The sequence below is a fragment of the Myotis myotis genome, unplaced genomic scaffold, assembly GCF_014108235.1.
Source record: "Myotis myotis isolate mMyoMyo1 unplaced genomic scaffold, mMyoMyo1.p scaffold_m19_p_8, whole genome shotgun sequence".
NCBI lineage: Eukaryota > Metazoa > Chordata > Mammalia > Chiroptera > Vespertilionidae > Myotis > Myotis myotis.
In genome coordinates, this window is record NW_023416390.1 from 18,158,504 (window position 1) to 18,181,459 (window position 22,956).

The 22,956-nt window shown below is 39.1% G+C and overlaps 1 protein-coding gene across 1 annotated transcript; it reads right to left on the reverse strand.

Annotated features, from left to right (window-relative positions):
- Positions 1–12,570: 12,570 nt before the first annotated feature.
- LOC118661482 (40S ribosomal protein S8-like) lies at positions 12,571–13,377 on the reverse strand. Its single transcript, XM_036319582.1, has one exon. It carries the CDS (start codon positions 13,375–13,377, stop codon positions 12,655–12,657), a length of 723 nt encoding a protein of 240 aa, XP_036175475.1. The 3' UTR covers positions 12,571–12,654.
- Positions 13,378–22,956: the final 9,579 nt, after the last annotated feature.

The following is a 22,956-nucleotide window of genomic DNA, read 5'->3' on the forward strand; positions in this document are numbered from 1 at the left end:
TGAATTCAATTTTTATTTTAATAAAAATAAATTTTCAATTTGGACATCAAATTGAAAGTAAAATTAAATGTATATGCTACTACTTAATAGTAATGCAGAATTCTAGCCCAATGTATCTTACACTTATTTTTATGTTTTCATTTAAAATATTGTTCAATAAAATCTATTGATTTCTTTAGAAATTGTCAGAATTGTTAGTTTTTCTCCTTTCCACTCAGTTCATTTAGCTATATAAGATTTCTAAATTTTTATTGACAAACTAGAGGCCCAGGGCACGAATTTGTAAACCAGTGGGGTCCCTCAGCCTGGTCTGCACCCTCTCGCAATCCGGGACCCCTCAGGGGATGTTGGACTGTCAGTTTCAGCCCAATCCCTGCAGGCTGGGCCAAGGGACCCCACTGGTGCATGAATCCATGCACTGGGCCTCTAGTATGCATATAAGATCTTTGGTTAATCTCTTCCCACTCTCTCCTCTTCCCCCTTTCCCTTTCGCCCTTCCCCCTTCCCTCTGAGATTCATCCGTCTGTTCCATGTTTCCATGCCAGTGTGTTGAGCGTCTACCTCCTGGTTGTCAGTGAGCATCATAGGTATTGTTTGAACGGTCAAATGGTCAGATGGTCACTTAGGCTTTTATAGATACAGACGTATATTACAAATTAGATGGAGGTTTCTTTTTTGTTTTGTTTTGTTTTTCTGCAGGAAGTGAGAATTTTATTATAATTAATTTTATTATTTAACTTTAATAAATTCTAAGAAATATTTGAGGTTTTGGTGGGTGCTATTTGAGAATCTGAAGACTTACCGTAGGAGGGTATCATCAAATGAGCATCAAAGCATAGGATTAAGTTTAACGTGATGTAGGAAGCGTTGTAATATATTTTGACACAACCCATTCGTTTGATATATTGTTTATCCTATCTATGCATTTCAGAAGATCAGAGTCATAAACTTTGACTATCCTCTTTAAAAATCTCCAATAATTTTAGTAAAATTAATTGTGGTATGAAATAATAAAATTGTAAAAAGAAATACTGTAGCTTGCAGATTATTAATTGTTACTGAGCTTTTGATTCTTTACTAAAAGTTGATATGTTGCTACCCATCTCTATGGACAGAATAATGTGTTTTCAAAAAATTATCCAATGCATCTTATAATAAAAGCCAAAAGATCTTTTCAATGGAATTAATAAATTATTGCTTAGATTTACTTTTAACAAAGCAATTTTATCAAGCTTTATCTAGCTCAGTACAATAACAACAATGGAAGGAAAATCAGAATCTCTCTCATTACCTGCTTCTGTAATTGGGCATGCATAAAGTATGCTTGGAGCCTTTGAAAGGAGAGATTGTGCAACCTGAATACTAATTTTGTGAGTACTGTAATTTCACGTCTGCTATCCATGTTCAAGCTGGTTGTGCTTTGAGGAGCAGCTGAGTCTTTATGGAAAACGTTGTAAAACATTCTATTTAGAAGCAATTCTTTTTTTTTTTTTTTTACAATATGTGCTCAGGGTATTTTTCTTCTTTTGTGTTTTATTTTGAGAACATTTGTATGAAAACAAGTTCATTGTTTCTTACAAGCACATCTGCTCCTGCTTCTTGTAGATGATGAGAAGTCATCATCCTCTGTGACATCATAGTCGTTTCCATGGCAACCAGTTTGGCTTACTTTTCTTGAAACTGTAATAGAAAGTTACAGAATGTCAGCAGCGGCAAAGTGTTTTTCTCAAAACAGAAACATAATCACTTCCCAGTTTTCTGCACCCACCGTGTGTGGCCTGTTCATTTCAAAGCCTGAAATTTTTAGCCTAATGCATTTAAGTCCCTTAAAATTCATGAGACCATCAATTCCAATTACCCACAATTTAGAGAAAGGATAGAATTCTTGAGGACACAAATTCTGAGTGACCAACCTTATGCCCTGTCACATAGCTTGCCTAGTGTTAAGTTCAATGAGGGAAGAAATATATGAGGCCTTGGTGTTTTATGTTTTACAGTAAATGATGATATAGATTTGAATAACAGCTGAAAGGATCTTGAAGCCTTTTACTTGAAATGATTTTATGAACAGGCACTACATTTACTCAGCCACTTCAATGCTGTCACAACTGTGATGAAATGTGGCTATGAGAGACCTCAGAACACAATCATTTGGATGGTGAGCCAGGGCTGCTAAAGAGAACTGGAACTTGAGACAGACTTGGTGGCATGTTCTACTACATCAATATTTGTATGACGTTTTAGTCACAACAACCGAATAGCCCATAAAGAAATATTTATTGAATACTTGCTATGCATCACATATTGGGGGTTGTGTGTGATATAAGGTAGTACACACACAATCCCTGATCTCCCAAGTTCTTCCTTGATATTAATGCCTCATTATTGGTATCACTGTTTACTTCAGCATTAAAATATTTTATTTAAATCACTTTCCTTGTGCTTAAACTTTTATTTTTTATTATTTGTTTTAAAATATATTTTATTGATTTTCTACAGAGAGGAAGGGAGAGGGATAAAGAGTTAGAAACATCGATGGGAGAGAATTGGTCAGCTGCCTCCTGCACAACCCCCACTGGGGATGTGTCTGCAACCAAGGTACATGCCCTTGACCGGAATCGAACCTGGGACCCTTCAGTCCGCAGGCCAATGCTCTATCCACTGAGCCAAACCTGTCAGGGCTATTTTATTTTTGAAGATGTGCATATTTATCCTAGCTGGTTTGGCTCAGTGGATAGAGCGTCAGCCTGCAGACTGAAGGGTCCTGGGTTTGATTCCCATCAAGGGCACATGCCCAGGTTGCGGGCTCAATCCCCAGTAGGGGGCATGTAGGAGGCAGCCAATCAATGATTCTCTTTCATCATTGGTGTTTCTATATCTCTTTCCCTTTCCCTTCCTCTCTGAGATCAATAAACACACACACACACACACACACACACACACATATATATAATTTTTTTAATGTGCATGTTTGGCCCAGCAGGAGTGGCTTAGTTGGTTGAGTGTCCTGTGTGCTGAAAGGTCACCCGTTCCACTCTTCACTCCCAGCCACCATGGCCCACCAACTTTAAAACTATAGCTATTTAACATAAACATCCATGATTAGCCTTATTCTCAAGTTTTGTAATCAACCCGTGGGCTCCTTGGAACCAGTGATTGCCACCAACAAAATCTTCACATCCCTGAATTGTGCCATATGTCTGTCCAGTCTCTAAGACCAGCTGACATCCTTAACTTGATTTGTCTTGTTGCCACTTAAGCCCCCATGATGCTAAATCCCTGAATTAAAAATAGCTTATTATGAGGCTAGCAGTTTCTTCTATTTGTAAAAGGCCAACATTTGTAATAAACAAGCCCAAATATCACATTAGAAGCTTGTGTGTTGTTCAAAACATTTGGTGAGATTCAGGACCTCTCTGAACTAGCTCAGCCATCCCTTTGGGAGACTGGAGTCTTCTGCTGGCTTTACAGCATTCGCCTGGCAGACCAGGGAAGGAAGAGAGGGAGGATCATGGGAAAAGTTTTTACTGTCCAGGCACAGACCTGCTGTACATCCTTCTGCCCACATTCCCCTGGACAGGACTCAGTCATATGGCATACCAAACTGAGAGGATAGTCTTTTTTTTTTTTTTTTTTTTTCCCGTGAAGGAAGAAATAACAGGCTTTGGTGAGTACAATAATGTATCCTTTTATTCACCCAAAACTCCATCTCTTTTTCCCCCAACAAAGGCCTTATTCATCCTCTCCCCAACTGAGATCACCCAAGGCCCCATCCCTGTCACAGAATGGAGCTCAAAGTCCAGGATCTCCAGGCTTCTATCTGCTGTGGCCTCTCACGTCCAGGCAGGACTGGCCTCACGGGTGTGTGACCTGTGTAGTTGCACAGGTTCCCACACTCAGATGGGGCCCTGCAATTGGTTTAATGCTCTGCGCTCACCGTCATGAAATGACTAATCATTTGAGGTTTAAACTTGTGTTTTGGAAGTGAAGAACAATGGGATAATGGAGCATGCGCATAAGCAGAACAGATATGTGCAATATGAGTGTACTCCATCCCTTGCTACCCCAATCTCATACAGTATTTGTGTTGAAATAGGAACATAGAACCTAGTTGATTTGTGATGCTTGGGAATTTAGCAAAAGTCGGTGTGAGTACAGGTACGCACGTTGTGTCTGTGGTTGAGGAAGCAGGGCCCTGACAGCCCTGAGAGGTCATACTTTCCATTTGGACCAAAAATTTGCTTCAAACACAGAAAGAAGGAAATGGTCTTTTAAGAAACACAAAAGACCAGGAAACTTTATTATACCCTTTTTTCTCTTGTGCTCTCTTTCCCTGGATTAGTCAACCACTACAGGCAGTCCGCGGGTTACGGCGGACTCGATGTACTTCATCTTGTGGTTACATCACCATCATCTATCTATTTATCTATCTATCTATCTATCTATCTATCTATCTATCTATCTATCTATCATCTATCTAATTTCGACGTATGTACATATGTGCTTTATGTTTTTTATTATTTATTTACCACAAGTAAAGGTCAGGAAATGTTATCTTTTAATTTTTTTTTACTGTTCACTTCATTGCTGCTGTGTATGGGCTCCATGTGAGTGACGTAGGTGCTTATGTAGGTGGGTTCCAACTTATGGCGAAAATCGCATTACGTTGCATTACGTAGGAACGGATATCCGATGTCACCGGAGGACCTACTGTATACTGAAATGATGTCATAGTTGGCAAGGGAAAGATAGAGCAACCATAGTTCCTTCTTTCATTCCTCCCTTACTCATCTGTAAGCCGAAGGTAGAGAGTATTTAAAAGATGTGCACACATTGAGAGACAAAATAAAAACAGTGAAATTAGTTGTATGTCACAATTCCACTGTTTTGGTAACAACAAATGATGTTCAAGTCACAAAGCAAGAATTGTGTAATTTCAGCAACTCCACATTTGAGTTCAATGCTGTTGTATTTCAATTAAAACTGGCAATGAACAATAAAAACATGCATAGTAAGATTAAATATTTATTTAGAGTGACATTAAGTAGCAAATATAAAATACCATGATAAGTCAAACATACTTATCGTAAAAGAAAGGCCAATGCTTGATATTTTAGTGTCTTTACTGGCACATTTTCCCTACTTACTGAACAAGGGGTCCCCCATTTTGCATTGGTCCCACAAATTATGTAGCCTTCCCTGGGTCCGATATTCTATGTCCATTCCCCAGCATTACTGCAATAAAAGCTTCCAGTCAAAAGAGGGAAGGATGAAATACACAGCCACTTAGCCATAGAAATTATTAAATCTTTCTGGGAAGACACAGTGAAGGGTGACTACCCAAGATGTAGACAGTTTCTTGTTCTGTCTCTGATTCTTCTTTCTGTGGTTCTTGGCTCCTCTCTCTGAATTTCTTCCTTCACCATGATCCTCCCTAGAAATATAGAATGATTGTTGAGGAATAGTCTCTCCTTGAGGACTGTGCAGCATTCATATCTTCCTGACCAAGGGTAGTTATAAGCCGTCACCCTCCCCCCCACCCCCTTTTAAGCCCTGGCTTATGGTTTCTTTGGCACTACTATTTCTTTTAAACTTTTTTTTTTAAAATAAGTTCCTGATCTATTTACTTTCAATCAGTTTCATGTGCCAAGGTGTTGTTTTTTGTTTGTTTGTTTGTTTGTTTTTTAATGGTTATTAAACTTGCCTTATTCTTTGTTTCCTGTTCCCCATGTTTTCCCTTCAGTTTAATGGCAGGTACCTTGAGGCAATATGAAACAGTATGTTAAGGTGGAAGAGTATCTCTCCTAATCTGATAGTTACTGAAGGGCTGAGTTGTTTGAGAAATATCAGTGGCCCTTTTGTCATTCAGGTCCCAAAGCTATCATCTTTTCAACCACAAGAGGCCCTTGATCCTTGAACTTCCTAGTTTCTGCTTGAAAAGCCTCCCAAACTTATCTGAGTGCGTCTTTCTTGCTCAAGTGTGGCCAGCACACTATTGCACTAACAGTTCCAATGACTTCCCCTAGACCCATGGTCGGCAAACTGTGGCTCACAAGCCACATGCGGCTCTTTGGCCCCTTGAGTGTGGCTCTTCCTAAGCCTTAGGAGTACCCTAATTAAGTTAATAACAATGTACATACCTATATAGTTTAAGTTTAAAAAATTTGGCTCTCAAAAGAAATTTCAATCATTGTACTGTTGATATTTGGCTCTGTTGACTAATGAGGTTGCCGACCATTGCCCTAGAGCTACAGACTCGGTAGATATGTGGTCTGCCTTGCAGATTCTCCCAGGGCAGCTTTACTGAAAATTCACTGAGGAACAGAAGAACTCTCCAGACGGCCAACTGCTATATTGTATTTTCACCTTCTGCTGAAAATACGCTTATTTCAGGGTTTTGTTACAACTGCAGGTCATGTGAAAGTATCAGCTTCTGTACTTATCAAGGTAGGATAAGTAAACACTGAAATCTAAGTGCCTTAATATACTAAGACTTACTTTTATTTGCATAATATATTACTGGGGGCTTATGGTGAGTGACATACCATGCAGTGATTAAGAGAACCATCTAGGTTCCTTCCATCTTTATTTTGCATTACCAAAACTTATATTTTTAAAGTCTTGGTTTAAATTTTTTAATGTATTTTTATTGATTTCAGAGAGGAAGGGAGGAGACAGAGATAGAAACATCAATGATGAGAGAGAATCATTGATTGTCTGCCTCCTACACACCCCACACTGGGGACTGAGTCTGCAACACAGGCATATGCCCTGATCAGGAATCGAACCATGACCTCCTGGTTCATAGGTCTAAGCTCAACCACTGAGGCACACCAGCCGGGCTTGGTTTAAATTTTTTATTGAAGCAATTAAAAGTTCTGTTTAGAAGTTCAGTTTATTTTAATACTTGCATTTAGTAGTTGTCACTATTTGAAAATGAGCCCTCACAACCAGAGGTAGAATCAAATGAAAGAAATGTTTATTTGCCTGCACTAAAAAAAATACTGAGCCCTGGCATTGTCCCATGCACCAAAAGGTTGCTGGTTCTATTCCCAGTCAGAGCACATGCCCAGGTTGTGGGCTTGATCCCCAGTAGGGAGCCTGCAAGAGGAGGCAGATCAATGTTTCACTCTCACATTAATGTTTCTCTCTCTCCCTCTCCCTTCTTCTCTCTCTATAAATCAATTTTAAAATATTTAAAAAATAATAGTGATACTGAATTTTCAATCCTGTTTACAAATTTACACAAAAATGTAGTTAAATTTTGCTTTTTTGTAAATTTTAATTTCCATGTTCCTGGATACCAATTAGTAGTTATTTCAAAGCAATAAAAAATTTGACTATTTCATTTTTGACAAATACACTTCAAACCCACTGAAATAATCTTAAGCATGTCAGAAAATTATGCTTTTAATTTTTCTAGATATCAGTATATGAGAGTTAATTTTATAGATGACAGTTACTTCCCTGCCTGTGTAGCTCAGTCCCTGTATGGCTAAGGTTGCAGGTTTAATCCCCTCAGGGCACATACAAGAATCAACCAATTAGCACATTAACCCAGTTGAGGCATTGCTAGATTGGATAAGACTGACAGCATTGGGTTGAGTGGTAGAGAGACCAAGCGTTTGACTTGGAAAGTCCCTTCTCATAGAGGCAAAGTATGAAAAAACAATGTGCCCTTCTACCATAAAGATTCTTAACAAATAGTCAAATAGTTCTGGTGAGGATACCAGGGTTAACTGATATATTAAGTATCAGTGCATTTTAATGTATTTCTTTTTAGATTATATATATATTAGAGGCCCGGTGCATGAATTCGTGCATGGGTGGGGTCCCTTGGCCTGGCCTGCAGGGGGTGGGGTGGGGGAGGGGCCACAGGAGGTTGGCAGTGGGAGACCACCAGGGGGCAACTCCTGCATTGATAGTCTTCCCCCTGGTGGTCAGTGCATGTCATGCAACCGGTCGTTTGGTTGACCAGTCCTAATGGTTGCTTAGGCATATACACACATACATACATACATATACACAAGTTCTAATGCTTTGTTACTTTAAACTCGAAATATTTTCCTCTAGAACCCTTTTGACACTATTGGGCTAAAAAAAATGTTCACTATTGGACCACTATTAGACTGATGGACCTAGCTAGCATGGTTAGTCCTAGTTCCCAGTAAACATCCTGGCCAAAGGCAGAAAGCATTTCATATCTTGTGCTTAGTTTTCCCAAAATGATGTTGACTGTCATCAAGGTGTACCAGAATCAGCTTAGCCCAGTCCCCTCCCAGCCAAACTTCCGGCCCATCTTCCACTGACCATGTTCTCTGGGTCTTTGTAGATAGCTCAGCATCCACCTGTCACCACTGCTAAGCTCTAAGCTGAGTGGTAGTGACAGTATGTCAGCCTTATAGTTATATATGAAGTCCAATGCATTATGTCAATGCACTTAGGTCTTTCCTTTATGTGGAATGAAGGTTAGAATGACTTTTATTTATTTTATATCTGTTTAACTCTCAGCAAAACGGGCAACTGATTTTAAAAAGATATAGAAGGAACATTTTGTAATGTAGTTTATACAATGAATAGGAGTTTATGTTTATATCCAATGGTTTCATCATAAAGAGATCTGAAGTAAAAGAAAGACTAAATTGAGAACCCAAATGACATCTACATGCTCTTTCACCTATATATTTTTTGGCCATAAACCATTTTAAAAATAACTTTCATTTTAGAATAGTTTTAGATTTATGGAAAAATAGTTGTAAAGATAGTATGAGTGGATTTAGAATTTGCACTCAGTTCTGAACCCTATTTTAAAATATCATGTTTGTTTATTTGGTTGGATCAGTTTGCCTTTCATTTTTTAAAATTATGTGCACTTAATGTTACTTTAACAGCTCAGGGCCAATAATTCCAAGATTTGAGTGAAACAGAGCTACATTTCAGAAACTTAGTTAAGAATTCTGCTTAATTAGAATAAGAATTCAGAGCTATGGCCTCTGGCCATCTTAACTAGATTTAGCAGTTTAAAACTGTCCCTCTGGGGAAATGTTTTAGGAGCTGATAAACACCCAGCTTCATTTAAGGTACAGCTTGTCATCAATATACCCCAGAGACTGACAATGTCTATTTATTTTCTAATGAGTGTGAACCTGGAGTCCACTGGAGTTCCTTGTCAGCCCCAGAAGAAGAAAGGCTAGGTAAGCCATCAGTTTTTTGATAAGTCTGAAGTAGCTTAGGAGCTTTCTGCCCCAAAACCCAAAGAAGAGAATGAATGGACTCAAAATGAGGGAGTGTGACCACCCCTTTGCCACTCAAACTGATGCCATTATAATTATCTAGTTATTAATAATAGAAAAGGAATGAAGGGAGGCCAGACATTATAGACATACCACTTGGGCATATTCACCAGGAAGCTGCAATTTCACACTCCCCAGGGAACCACTGGCCCATTCCCCACAGATCACTGAGCTCCAACAAAGGAGAGATTGATGCAGGCCCACTGAAGTTGGGGTAAATAAGAAAGATAGTTGCCTGTCAATCTAGCTTGGGGAACTATGGATTGGCCAGAATGAGTGTGCCACTGCAAGCCCACTAAAATCTTTAAAACATGCAATACCTGAGTATTTAGTTAGGGTCACAAACCTCTTTTCCTTAGATTGTCAAATTAAAAAATGACAATAGGCAACACAATAATAGCTGTCTGGTGTGACTGAATCAAAATTATACCTACTTTTTTGTCAGATATATATATATATATATATATATATATATATATATATACACACATATATATATAATTTTAGTAGTTAGTTTATGTGTGCCATGACATGAAAAAGGTTGAAAAATCACTGCCTTAGAGAGTGAGTAAATTTGTGTAAATATAGAAGTATAAATTGCCTACTTCTCACCTACTTCTTCCAATAGGAAAGAGAGTGAACAAGATTAAAAGGTACTAATAATCACTGATGTATCTGTGGGGTAACAAACCAGTTTAACTAGAATATATAATTTGAATTGGGCAACAGTGAGAGAGAAACTGAAAATTAGAAATATGTAAGGCAAGTCTTGAAGGTCCAGCCAAATCTTAACCCTTGTGGGACAGGGAAGGGAGCTGGGATTTAGAAGGTTGTAGCAAGAAGGGCCTACTAGATTACAAGGGACCAAATCTATTTACAAATAATCATGTGCTTCTGATGGGAATTTCCCTAAGCAACACTCATTAACAGATACATTTGACTGTATTTTTGAAAATATTCATAAATTTCTCTAACATCTCCACATTTTTACTTTTCTGTCCGTAATAGAATTGAGAGTACAAGAACTCATTCATTTATTTACATCACACTCAATTGTCTTTTATTTGAACTATAGGGATCTAGTCAATATTATTAACCTCAAACCAATAAACTTTGCAATCTGGTTTAACCAACCTAAACTCTTATGTCAATTTTTATGCACAGCATTTTATCCATGTTTATCAGATATACATGACATTAAAGTCCATTTACAGAAAATATCAAAATACGAATTCATGCTATCTTTTTTGTATTTTAAATAGAAAAAGATGTTTCATGTATTTTAACATAAAGTATTAAAAGTAAAAATTATACCAGATGATCATTATCCTTTAAGAGCAAAATTATAATCAGAAATACCTATAGATCAATAAATACATTGATCAGGTGTGAGAAAAGATAGGACCCTTGAAATTTATGGCAGCAAGAGGGATGTATAGGCAGATGAACTAAGATGGTGTGCTGTGAACCCTGTAAATGACTTCAGTGCAAAGAGACGAGGCATTCAGGAACACTTTGGAGAATGCCTGGCCGTGTTCCCTCCAGTCATCGGTCTGTTAGCTGAGGCAATCTCTAGAGACGTTTTCACCAGGAAGTGGAAATAAGCCCATTATTTGTAAGAGATTAAATATTGATCATAATTTTATATTTATTTCATATTAAAATCTATATGTAAGTACTTCATTATTCAGTTCACTTTCTGTATGATTGTTCAATTCAAAAACTAACACAAAAGAATTTGCTTCTCCTGCCATCATAAAAAATATTACTACTGAATCACAAAATGATAGACATAACATTCTGTGTCATTTTGGACAGAGGTTTAGCTCTCATCAGAAAATAATGATATGTGAATGGTCAACACGATGAAATACTGGAGGGAAAATAATGGAAACGAGCCTGGGTGCCACGGTGAGGCTGCCAGAGTTCCTGGCTCTGCCACAGAACAAACAAAACTCAAACCCTCGGTGCCTCAGTTTCCTCATTTGTAAAATAGCAATGATAACAACAACAACAATAATAAAAGTAATAAAATCTACTTAAAGAGTTTTGTGCAGGTTCAATTAGTTGACACATGTACAGCACTTCCAAGTATATATTAATCGCTCAACAAATGAGCTGTGACTAAACAAGACATATTTATAAAAGTAATCTCAGCTTTTATTCTGAGTTTCTTAATTATGTAAAATGATACTGAAAATGGTGTTTATAATTGTTAAGAGCCCAATCTCAGAGATCTTGCAATAGTACCCTGAAATAATCATTGAGAATTAGCTGATTTTGCTATTAGAATTACTACTTTATTGCCAGAAAACCCAATTAAATTTTCCTCATTCTCCTCCAAATGTTGCTAAGGAGAAATCTCCAGAGATTTCAGCGTATTGCAAAATTTTACAAGTAAACAATGAGTGTAGTAGGAACATTGTGTTAGAATGAGTAGATAGGCTGTTAGCCTTGGTATGATATTTCATTTCTCTTTATTTCCTCTGTCATTTCTCTACTAGACATTTCCCAGCACCTTGCTAAACGTTATTGCTTATTTATCATATACCGTATTTAATACCACGCATGACATTGTATTGATCAACCCATTATGTCTTTCCAGCTGGTCCATTTACCCTGTTCTGATGGTTTTACACATATTTTTTTGAATGATGGTGTAATTTGATTCAAAGTCTCCTGGTACATACTACTTCTTGAGAACATATTAAGCACTTCTAAACCACTAGGCTAGTCCTATCAGTGAACTTATGATAATTCCTTATGGATGTCCTACAAAAATTAAACTTAGCATGGCTACACTGAATTAATTACCCCCTAAACCAACCTATTGCAGAAAATGATAAAACATATAAATTATCCTTAGCTTCTCACTTCACTGGATTCTCACAGCTAATCAGTCACCAGGGCCCAATGACTCCATCTTATAAAAACTGTCTAATTAGTCCCTTTCTCTCCATCTCTATTGCCACTACCCTATTCCAGGCCACCAGCTTAAATTATTGCAAATCTTCCCAAATGGTTTTCTTCCACCCAAATATTCTTCGGGAATGCTCTCAGGTAATCTGCCTTATGTATAAATCTAATGATGTCATCCTTCCATTTTAAACCTTTCAATAACTTTTTAAATATAATTGAAATTATTTGTTTGACTCCTAAGGCCCTTCGTGACCTGACACATATAGGAGTCAAGATGTTTAATGGTAAAAGCATAAGCTTCAAGCCCTGCACAGTGGCTAAGTGGTTAGAGCATCGCCCGCACACCTAAGGGTCTTGATTTTTTTTTTTTTTTTTTTTTTTTTTTTTTTTTTTTTAGAATAAACACCTTTATTCCACGGGCTAAGATAGGAAGGAAGAGGACTTATTTGCCTTTCCGGGCCTTGATTTTCCTCAGATAGAACCCCAGCTCCTTGCCCTCGGGCACATAGCCATCTGCTTGGCCGCACTGGCCTGGTCTTGAAGCGATGCATGCAAGCAGCTTGCCCTGCTGGAACTGCTCCTCGAGAAGATTGCTGATTTGGGCATTCTTTTTCCTTTCATCATATTTCTTCTGAATTTTCTTTGATCGTTTTTTGTTCAAAATCTTTTCCTCTTCATGAGTCAGCTTGGCCTCCTTGCGGCCCAGGGGCAGTGCGCAGTGGGACTCGTACCGCTGTCGGAACGGTGTGCTGTCAACCAGCACGATGCAGTTCTTCACTAGGGTCTTGGTGCGGACCTGCTCGTTGTTGGATGCGTTGTGGACAACATCAATAGTCCTCGTTTTGCGCGTACAACACTCTGAGCCCCAGGAGAAGTTGCCCACGCCCAGCCTCAAGGCCGGGTACTTGTTGTTGCCGCTGCGCACACGGACTGTGTGTATGCGGCGGGGTCCAAGCTTAGCGTTGGCAGCAGGGCGTCCCAGCCCATATTTCCGCTTCTTGTGGTAGGGCTTCCTCTTGCCCCCGGTCTTGCGGCGCTTGTGCCAGTTGTCCCGAGATACCCATGGCTCGGCGCCGGCTCGAAACAGCAAGGGTCTTGATTTTGATTCCTGGTCAAGAGCACCTACCTGGGTTGGAGGTTCACCGTGGCCCCAGTTGGTGTGCATGCAGAATGCAACCAATTGATGTGTCTCTCTCACATTGATGTTTCTCTCTCTTTCTCCCTCTTCCTTCTTCCCACTCCATCTAAAAAGATCAATAGAAAAATATCCTCAGGTGAAGATCGACAAACAAAACAAGCAGGCAAACAAAAAAAGCTTAAGCTTTGGGATTATATGCCTGGATTTGGATTTTAACTATTCCTTTATCCATCCATCCATCCATCCATCCATCCATCCATCCATCCATCCATTATTGAGAAATCACCTAGTGAGTAGTACAGTTTTTGCCTCTGTGAATACAGCAGTGAAGAAATCAGACAAAGCCAGGCCATCTAGAGCTTTCATTCTAGAGGCATAAGGTAAATAATTAACAAGAGAAGGAGTAGTGGAGTGCTGGAGTGCTCCAGAGCAGTGGTTGTGATGAGATTGATGCACATATTTAGTGGCATTCAGAAATGAAAGAAAGGAGGCACATCTCCAAGGTAGAGGAGCATTGAACACAGACAGTCATGTGCCTCTTAACAACACCACATTCTGAGAAATGCTTTGTTAAGCAATTTTGCCATGGTGCAAATATCACAGAGTGCATTTACACAAACCTAGATGATGTGGGCGGCGTAGCCTACTGCACGCCATGGCTAAATGATAGCCCATTGCTCCCGAGCTACAAGCCTTTATAGCATGTTACTGTGCAAACATCATAAGATTAAGCCAAACACAAGAAAAAAATGGTGCACAAGAGAAATCAATGGGTGGTAAATATGAGCTATATGGAGCATCGCTGTGAATAATATACTGTCTTACAGCAAACATCTATAATAATAAAAGTGTAATATGCTAATTAGACCAGACAGCCGAATGACCTTCTGGACATCCTTCCGGACAAAGCCGCTGTGGTGGGGGCTGAGGCAGAGGCGGTTAGGGGTGATCAGGCAGGCAGGCAAGAGGTTAGAGGCCATCAGGCAGGCAGGCGAACGGCAGGCAGGCAGGCAGGCAGGCAGGTGAGTGGTTAGGAGTCAGTGGTCCCAGATTGCAAGAGGGATGTCTGATGAGAGGGATGTCTGACTGCCAGTTTAGGCCCAATCCCATAGGGTAGTCAGACATCCCCTGAGGGGTCCTGGATTGTGAAAGGGTGCAGGCTGGGCTGAGGGAACACTCCCCATGCACGAATTTCATGCACCTGGCCTCTAGTTTTTTATAAGTAAAAAGAGTACATTATAAGATAAAAATAAAATGTAGTGTAATAGATGCATAAACCAGTAATATAGTTGTTTATTATTACCAAGTATTATATTCTATACATAATTGTATGTGCTATACTTGTATATGACTGGCACACAATTGGTTTCTTTATACCGGCATCACCGCAAACATGTGGATAATGCATTTCTTTATGACATTATGTGTCACAATATTACAGCTATGCCATCACAAGGTGGTAGGACTTTTTCAGCCCCATTGTAACATTATGGGACCACTGTGCTGTATGCAGTTCATTTTTTAAAAAATATTTTATTGATTTTCTTACAGAGAGGAGGGGAGAGGGATAGAGAGCTAGAAACATCGATGAGAGAGAAACATCGATCAGCTGCCTCCTACACACCTCCCACTGAGGATGTGCCCACAACCAAGGTACATGCCCTTGACCGGAATCGAACCTGGGACCTTTCAGTCTGCAGGCTGACGCTCTATCTACAGAGCCAAACCAGTTAGGGCTATGCAGCTCATTTTGACTGAAACATTATGTGGTACATGGATGTAGACCTTTTTTCCCAACGAAGATTATCTTGAGGTTAAATGTCTTGGGGGCACTTTAAATTTTATTTATTTTAGTGGCTGTATGGAAAAGAGACTATGAGGAGGAAATGAGAATGGAAGTAGGGAAATGGTTAAGGAACAATTTGCAGTTGTCCAGGACACAGAAAATTAGAGTGTGATGATGGGCATTAGGAGTGGTCTGGCTCTGAACATATTTCTAAAGTAAAGCCCACAGGACACAATGGGTTGGATTTAAGGCTAGGAAAAGAGAGAAAAGCATCACGGATTACTTAATGGTTTTGACTTGAGAAACTACAAGTAGTGGAGCCATTCACTGAGGTGGCAAAGAATAAGAAATATCTTATTTCAGAGGAGAAAATCGAGGATAAAGAATTTGTTAAGGTACCTGGTACACGTCCAAGTGGAGATGTTAAATAGGCAGCTGGACATGACAAGGTGGAGTTCAGGTGAATAGTTTGGACTGGAATATAACATTGGCTGTCATTTGCATATTTGGTTTTAAAGCCATGGCACTGAATGAGGTTATGGGGGAATGAGTGTTTATCAGGAGTGTGCTAAGGAATGTTTAATGAATGCTTCTGAATGAAAAGGAAAGTGTCTATCAGCAGATTAGTCTGCCCCTTTAGACAGGACTTGCTCTCTAATTTGCCACAGTTCCCACTACCACTTGGCTATGCCTATGTGCTTATCTAAGCCCTATTCATTCTTCTACATTTTCTGTCAGGACTTTTTGACATTGGCGTTTTTGTTAAAAAGGGATAGTCCTTTTTCCTGGGTCCTTTTTTTGTTGTTGTTTATTTACTCCATGATTTACCTGCTATTTGTCTTTAATGTCACATTGGTGGTAAAATCATATCATTAGTCCCAGCTTCCTTAGATCCAGACCCGTGTCAGCTGTGGTAGAAAAAGGACAAGTTAGAAATGTTACACTTTCTAAGTATGTTTTTCAATGCATGTGAAGGTTATTTTTCATTGCCTTGAAATTCCTTAATTTCTTCGTGTTGAACTTAAAGTTGGTACACTGTATGTATTGGGGTATGGGTGGTTCAGGAGTTATGTTTTCAAGAGAAATTACCAGGCTGCCTTGTATAAATAATATACATGTTTTGGGTTATCTTCTTGGGGAGGACACTAATGATTTATAAGGAATATCAATACATTAATTTTGATAAGTTCTCAAAGTTGAGACCAATAGGTTGAAAGAGATATCTAAAAATCCTTTTCAAAATATGGTAAAGACTAATTTTACCTTAAATTTTTAAGTAAAGCAATAATTTCAGATATAATAAAATGAGCCACAAAGGTAATTCATTATGGAAATGATTCAGTGTAGAAAACTTATATTCCAAATTGTCATAAACTGGATTTGTCAGTAGGTGAATGAAAGGATCACAGGGTTACAATCAGATGCTAAGCACTGCCTGAATTAATTGCTCTCTTAGCCATAGGCCATAATTTTTTAAAGTGATTTTTTTCTTGTCTGGACGATGTATAACTAGAAAGCAATGGAAAATACTTCACATTAAAACCAGAATCATTACTCTATATCAAATAGAGACCATAATTTTCTCTTTTTACATTTTTATCCCTCTGTCTTGTTCTCTCTGTTCCACCTACTTTTCCTTTTATGGATTGACATGTATTGTAATATTTTTCTTTTTCTTGCAGAGCATAGATATAATTTCCCATGTGGCACTCAATATCTCTAAGACTTAGATGTTCCCTGAGAGGTATGGTACTATTTTGAGATAAGTTGTAGCATAAAACTGCATTAGCTACCTCATTTGTGAAAATCACACAATTCCCAGATATGTGGTAAGCAACTGCTGGTAGAAACCCAATCCTAATGGTTTTCATAATTGATGTTTTCAAAACCAGAAATAATTCTGACTATATTGCATCTCCTTTTAGGACTTTGGTGGTTAGAAAGAATTCTGTTTTATGAGTTTTAGTAGTTTGATATTTAGACATTTTTGCTGCTACATTTTTATAGCAGAACAACTTACGTTTATTTTCTTGGACTAGTTTGTGAAACACGGGTGGACCATACCTGTGTTTGTGCGTCTGTATATTTCTGCTTTTTTGTTTTTTTAAATCCTCACCTAAGGATATTTTTCCTTTGATTTTTAGAGTGGAAGGGAGGGGAAGAGACACAAAGAGAGAAACATCAATGTGAGAAAGACACATCAATTGGCTGCCTCCTGCACGGGCCCCAACCAGGGCTGGGGCTCGAGCCTGCAACTGAGGTACATGCTCTTGACTGGAATTGAACTCAGGACCCTTCAAGTCCATGGGCCGATGCTTTATCCACTGAGCCAATGTGGCTAGGGCAATATTTCTACTATTATTAGTAAACACCGGGAATTTTTTTTTTTTTTTTTGTAGCAGATCAGCCCACATAGAGTAGGAGAATTTTTGTAGCCAATACTTTATAACATCTTTAAAAGAAGACATCATTGCCCTGACTGGTTTGGCTCAATGGATAGAGCGTCGGCCTGTGGACTCAAGGGTTCCAGGTTTGATTCTGGTCAAGGGCACGTACCTTGGTTGCAGGCACATACCCAGTAGGGGGTGTGCAGGAGGCAGTTGATTGATGTTTCTCTCTCATCGATGTTTCTAACTCTCTATTCCTCTCCCTTCCTCTCTGTAAGAAATCAATAAAATATATTTTTTAAAAACGACATCATTACACCATTCTATTTACATTTTTCAATAAAATGTAAGATTCAATGAGAGTTCTCCCAGTTAATTTTAAAATTATTTTTCTCCCACTTGAGAATAACCTTTGGAATTAAACTTTCTGCTGTGCTTATTGGTCTACACATTAATTATAAACTGCTTGACCTTAATCAATTTCTCTTCTATCTATTAGTCCAAATTCATGCTTAGTTTTTAAATAACTTAAGGAACATGATCTGATTCATGCAAAACTTCCATCGACATTTACTGGAGTTAGTGAAATTTTGTCAGACATCCAGAATCTAATTCGTTGCTACATCCCAGAATACAAACTACAAACGAGAAACTGGTGAACTTTGTGCCATAGAGCAGGTTAATGTTCTTTTAATGTTTTTCCTGGTCTCAATGGGATTTTTTGATAAATACATAACATTTATAATGACATTTAGGTTCCTGGTAGATAAGGATTAATTTATAATATACATATATACATATACTTAATGATTGTATTATATAAAATATTAACATTACCATTTATTATCATCATCATTGTTATTTTTTAGCATTCGTTCCTAGGCACTCTAGTTAAATGGAGACTGGGTACAGAAACAATTAATTCTTGATGGTTCATTCCTAAAATATTTAGGCATAATTTTAATGATGATACTGGGTAGCTGAGACTTGTTCTTCATGTAGATGGAAATGAATTAAAGATGACCTCAAGGAGGATGAGTCAAAAGGAAGTTAACGATTCTACGATGATTGTTGGCATAAGAGCACCCATTCCACCCCATTCCAAAAAGGACCTCTGTGACCGAAGTAAAGCGCCCACAGGGGTAAGGTGGAGCGGGAAGGGGAGTGGGGAATCCTTATTTTGGAAATGATAGCAAACACAGACCACAGAAGTCAAAGAACTGCTTCATAACAGAGTGGAGTTTAGAAGCCAATGGGAGGAAGATGCCATTTCTTAAGAGAGTATAGCGGTCTATGAGAAGTGGAGGAAAGTCTGTCCAGCCCTGCCAGCATTTGAGGGACCCGGACGGGAGCTGCCGGCCACTCTGAGGAAGGATGGGGACTGAGAACTCTTCCCCACCACAGCTCAGCAGCATTCCTAGGCCAGGCTGGCATCCCTGGAATGTAAAGCAGCATCCAGCTCCTCCTTGCTTTGTTTCTCTGATCTGGCTTCTTGAAAGTCTCCTGAGTTCCCTCAGATGAAAGAGGGGATCTCCCTCATAGGAAGGGGTAGGTCTCAGATGGAGAGGGACAGGAATAAGGGGACCAGTGGAAGTGGTGAAGTATTGATCACAGGGTTAAAAACTAAAAAGAAAAAAAAGAAAAAAAAAGAGGAAGCAGTGTAAACTACAGAAAACTGAAACTTAGATGCCAGAAAAAAGCTTGCTGTACAGTCAGCTACCCCAGTTCCAATCCTGAACCACTGATTACTAGGTGTGTGCTATTGAGCAAGTTTCTTACCCTTTGTGTGCCTCAGTTTCCTCCTCTCGTATATGAAGATAATACACACCCTACATGTAAGGATTCAATGATAACATATCACTTATATAAAGTATCTATAACAGTACCTAGCACATATTAAATGTCCCATAAATGCTGATTGCTTGTATGGAATAATTTAATACACTTAGTTTGAAGTATTACATTAAATATTGCTATTATTAAATGAAAATGGGCTAAAATAATCCTTTATTTAAAAGATGAACCTTCAAATTAGGTTGAAAACAGTCTCTGGGGCCCTGCCAATGTGGCTCAGTGGTTGAGCTTTGATCTATGAACCAGGAGGTCATGATTCAATTCCCAATTAGGGCACATGCCCAGGTTGTGGGCTAGATCCCCAGTGAGGGGCGTGTAGGAGGCAGCCGAATGATGATTCTCTCTCATCATTGATGTTTCTATCTCTCTCTCTCTCCCCTTTCGTCTCTGAAATCAATAAAAATATATTTGAAAAATAAGAAAACAGTTTCTCAGGTGTTTAAAAGAGAGACAACTAAAACAAGTGACTCAAAGCGAAAAGTGAAAGGACAGTAGGACAGAGAAGCTCATTGCTGTGACCCAGGCTCATTCGCTCTGTGGAATAGTATCCCAACCACAGGATAAAGGCCATACTCCTCATTTCATCTCTTGACTTTACCCGCCCTCCTCCCCTCCGCCCTCCTCCCCTCCGCCCTTCCACTACAGGTCTGGCTAGTGGCCTGTGCTTTGTGTCCTGGCTGAAAGACTATGGATGGGATCAGATTCATTTTTTTTTTAATTTATTTTTTTTACAGAGAATAAGGTAGAGGGATAGAAAGTTAGAAACATCGATGAGAGAGAAACATCGATTCAGCTGCCTCCTGCACACCCCCTACTGGGGATGTGACCGCAACCAAGGTACATGCCCTTGACTGGAATCGAACCTGGGACCCTTCAGTCCGCAGGCTGATGCTCTATTCACTGAACCAAACCGATTAGGGCCAGATTCATTTCTTAAATTGGGGAGATTAGAGCTGAGTGGAAGGGTACTGATGGAGTCCATTGGTAAATCTTTGTGCCTTAAACGAAGTAGGGAGGGAAAGGGGCACAGAAAAGGCCTCGTGTCCTCCTGGGAAACGCAGGATAGTGTGTCCCTGCTGCAGAAAGTGGTGGCTGCCCCTGCTTCCGGCTCTGAGACCACCAAGCGATGCCTCAGAGTTCCCTGTCGCCCTGTTTCTTTGGCTATGGTTGGCTCCTGACAGGGAATAATGTCATCCTGGAGAATGAGGGAGCTGGGGATTTTTGGCACCCAGGCCTCCCTGAGTCACTTGCCAGTGCTGGTCCCCTCCCAGGTGTGATGAGAGTTCCTTTTATCAATCTATCCTGTGACCAAAGCTTGGAATGCAGGAGGGGCTTTTGGAAGTAAGTGAAGGCAGATTAAGGAAGAAAGGCCCTTCACTGCGACTTCTGTGTTTTCTTCAGGGCCCTGAGGCTTAAGCCTTTATTTCTAGAAGAATGGGGAGAGGAGGAGCTCGTTCCATTTGTTGCTAAGCAACAGAAGCTTTGCCAGCCCTGTTCTCAGGTCACGTTTGCAGCTATTGAGAATCAGTGACAAGGTGATGTAGCAGAGCAGGGAGAAGCCTCTCCTTTCTAAATTTCTGGCTCTGTATTTTGTTCTCAGAACAAAATGGATTGAAAGCCTATCAAAGTTTTTCTTAATGGTATTTTAAGAAATAAGCCAGTCCCCAGGAGGAGGGATACATTTCAGGCTCAAACCAACACAACAAGGCATCTTATCTTCTCATGCAAAGTGCGGGCCCAGGACAAAGACTACCAAGACTAAACTTAACAAGAAATATATACAATCTGTATGAAGAAAAAAAGACAAACCAATCAACCAAATGAAGGACAGGAAAGGATGTCAGGATGACTGAAGAGACATTGTATGTTCGTGTTGGGAAGACGGGTATTATAAAGTGTAGGTTTTCTATAAATGTATTTGTAAATATAACAGAGAGTTCCCTCTTTTTTGACATGACAATAGAATCCTCATTTATTTGGAAAACTACATACATGGGGATGTTTAGAAACATTCTGAGAAAGAAGAGTAATGAGTAGGAATTTACCAAAAATATAAACCAAACCATATTGTTAAGGTGTGACAATTGGAACAGTGTAATACTGTGTGTGATACCAGCACAGAAATAAACAGGCAGATCAATGGAAGAGATCAGAGTCCAGGAACAGATACAAGTGTGGATTTAGCAAACACTATAGGTGACATTTCAAATCAGTGTATTGAATGTATTTTCAACAAATATATTTTGGAACAAATGGCTTAGCATTTGCAAAAATGTAAAGTTGAGATTCTACCTCCTATTTGCACCAAAATAAATCCTAATTTTATTTTGAGATGTAAAATTAGAGATTTAATTGAAAAAAAAACCCGTCATAAATTATGAGAAAATTTGGATTAATAATTTTATAAACACATGGTGGGGAAGTTTATTGGTCAGTTTAAGCTACAGTAACAGAACACCACAGACGGTGTGGCTTAAACTACAGACATTTATTTCTCACCGTACTGGAGGCTGGAAATCCAAAAGCAAGTTGTCAGCAGGGTTTGTTCCTTTGGAGGCTTCTTGGCTTGCAGATGGCCCCCTTTTCCCTGTGTCCTCAAAACTCACATGTTGAAACCCTAACTCCCAATGTGACTAGATTTGAAGACAAGATCTTTAAAAAGATACTTAAGTTGAGGATATGAGGGTGGGGCTCTTATGCAAACTGATTCGTGTCCTTATAAGAAGAGAGACGCCAGAAATGTGTGTGCACAGAGAAAGGCATGTGAGGAAACAACAGAAAATACTTTCTAAGTATTATCTCAAAGGCAGATAAGAATCATTAACTTCACTAGAAAAATAATAATAAAAATCTCATTTTTCATTGATTTGATTTGTTTTTGAAAATTGGTAAGTCCCAGGACTAGTGAGAGTATGGGAATGTAAATACTCTACAACTAGGAGCCCACAGTGTTGATGGTAGAATAATGTGATGGTAGAATAACTGCAGAGCAGGGCAATTTGGCAATTTGCAACATATGAAAAGAACATGTATGCTTCTCCATATCTTAGACTTTATCTTAAAGACTTCATCCCAAGAAGTATTGGCCCCAAGGGTTCCCAGAAATCTCCAGTCCGATGGTTGAGTAAAAATGTATGTGCAGGAATGTACGATTGTTTCAGGTAATGAAAACAGAGAACAAATTTGATGTTAGTTAATAGGGAATTGGGTGAACCAATTAAGATACCAGTCATACAATGGCATACTCTTCCGTCATTAAGGCATATGTAGTGGATCAGTTGTCTGGATGTGGACCTGTACTCTCTATGCAATGCTAAGTGAAAAAAAAAAAGCAGTTTATAGTATGTTTCCATTTGTGTAAAAAATATAAATGGTAGTACATATGATGAAAAGTGGCAAATAGTCTGAATTGTTTACACTGGAGGCAATGACACATTTCAAGGGCCGGTCTTACATCACCTGGAAAGACACCAGCCTCAGGGTGCATCTGACATCACCTTGAAAGATGGCGGCCTCAGGTGAGCTCCTTGCAGTTTCTCCATGCAAGGGAAGTGCCCTCTGTTTTGGCAAAGAGATTGT

Coding starts and splice junctions, on each gene's coding strand:
- LOC118661482 (XM_036319582.1), bottom strand. CDS start 13,377: ATGCACACCAACTGGGGCCACGGTGAACCTCCAACCCAGGTAGGTGCT.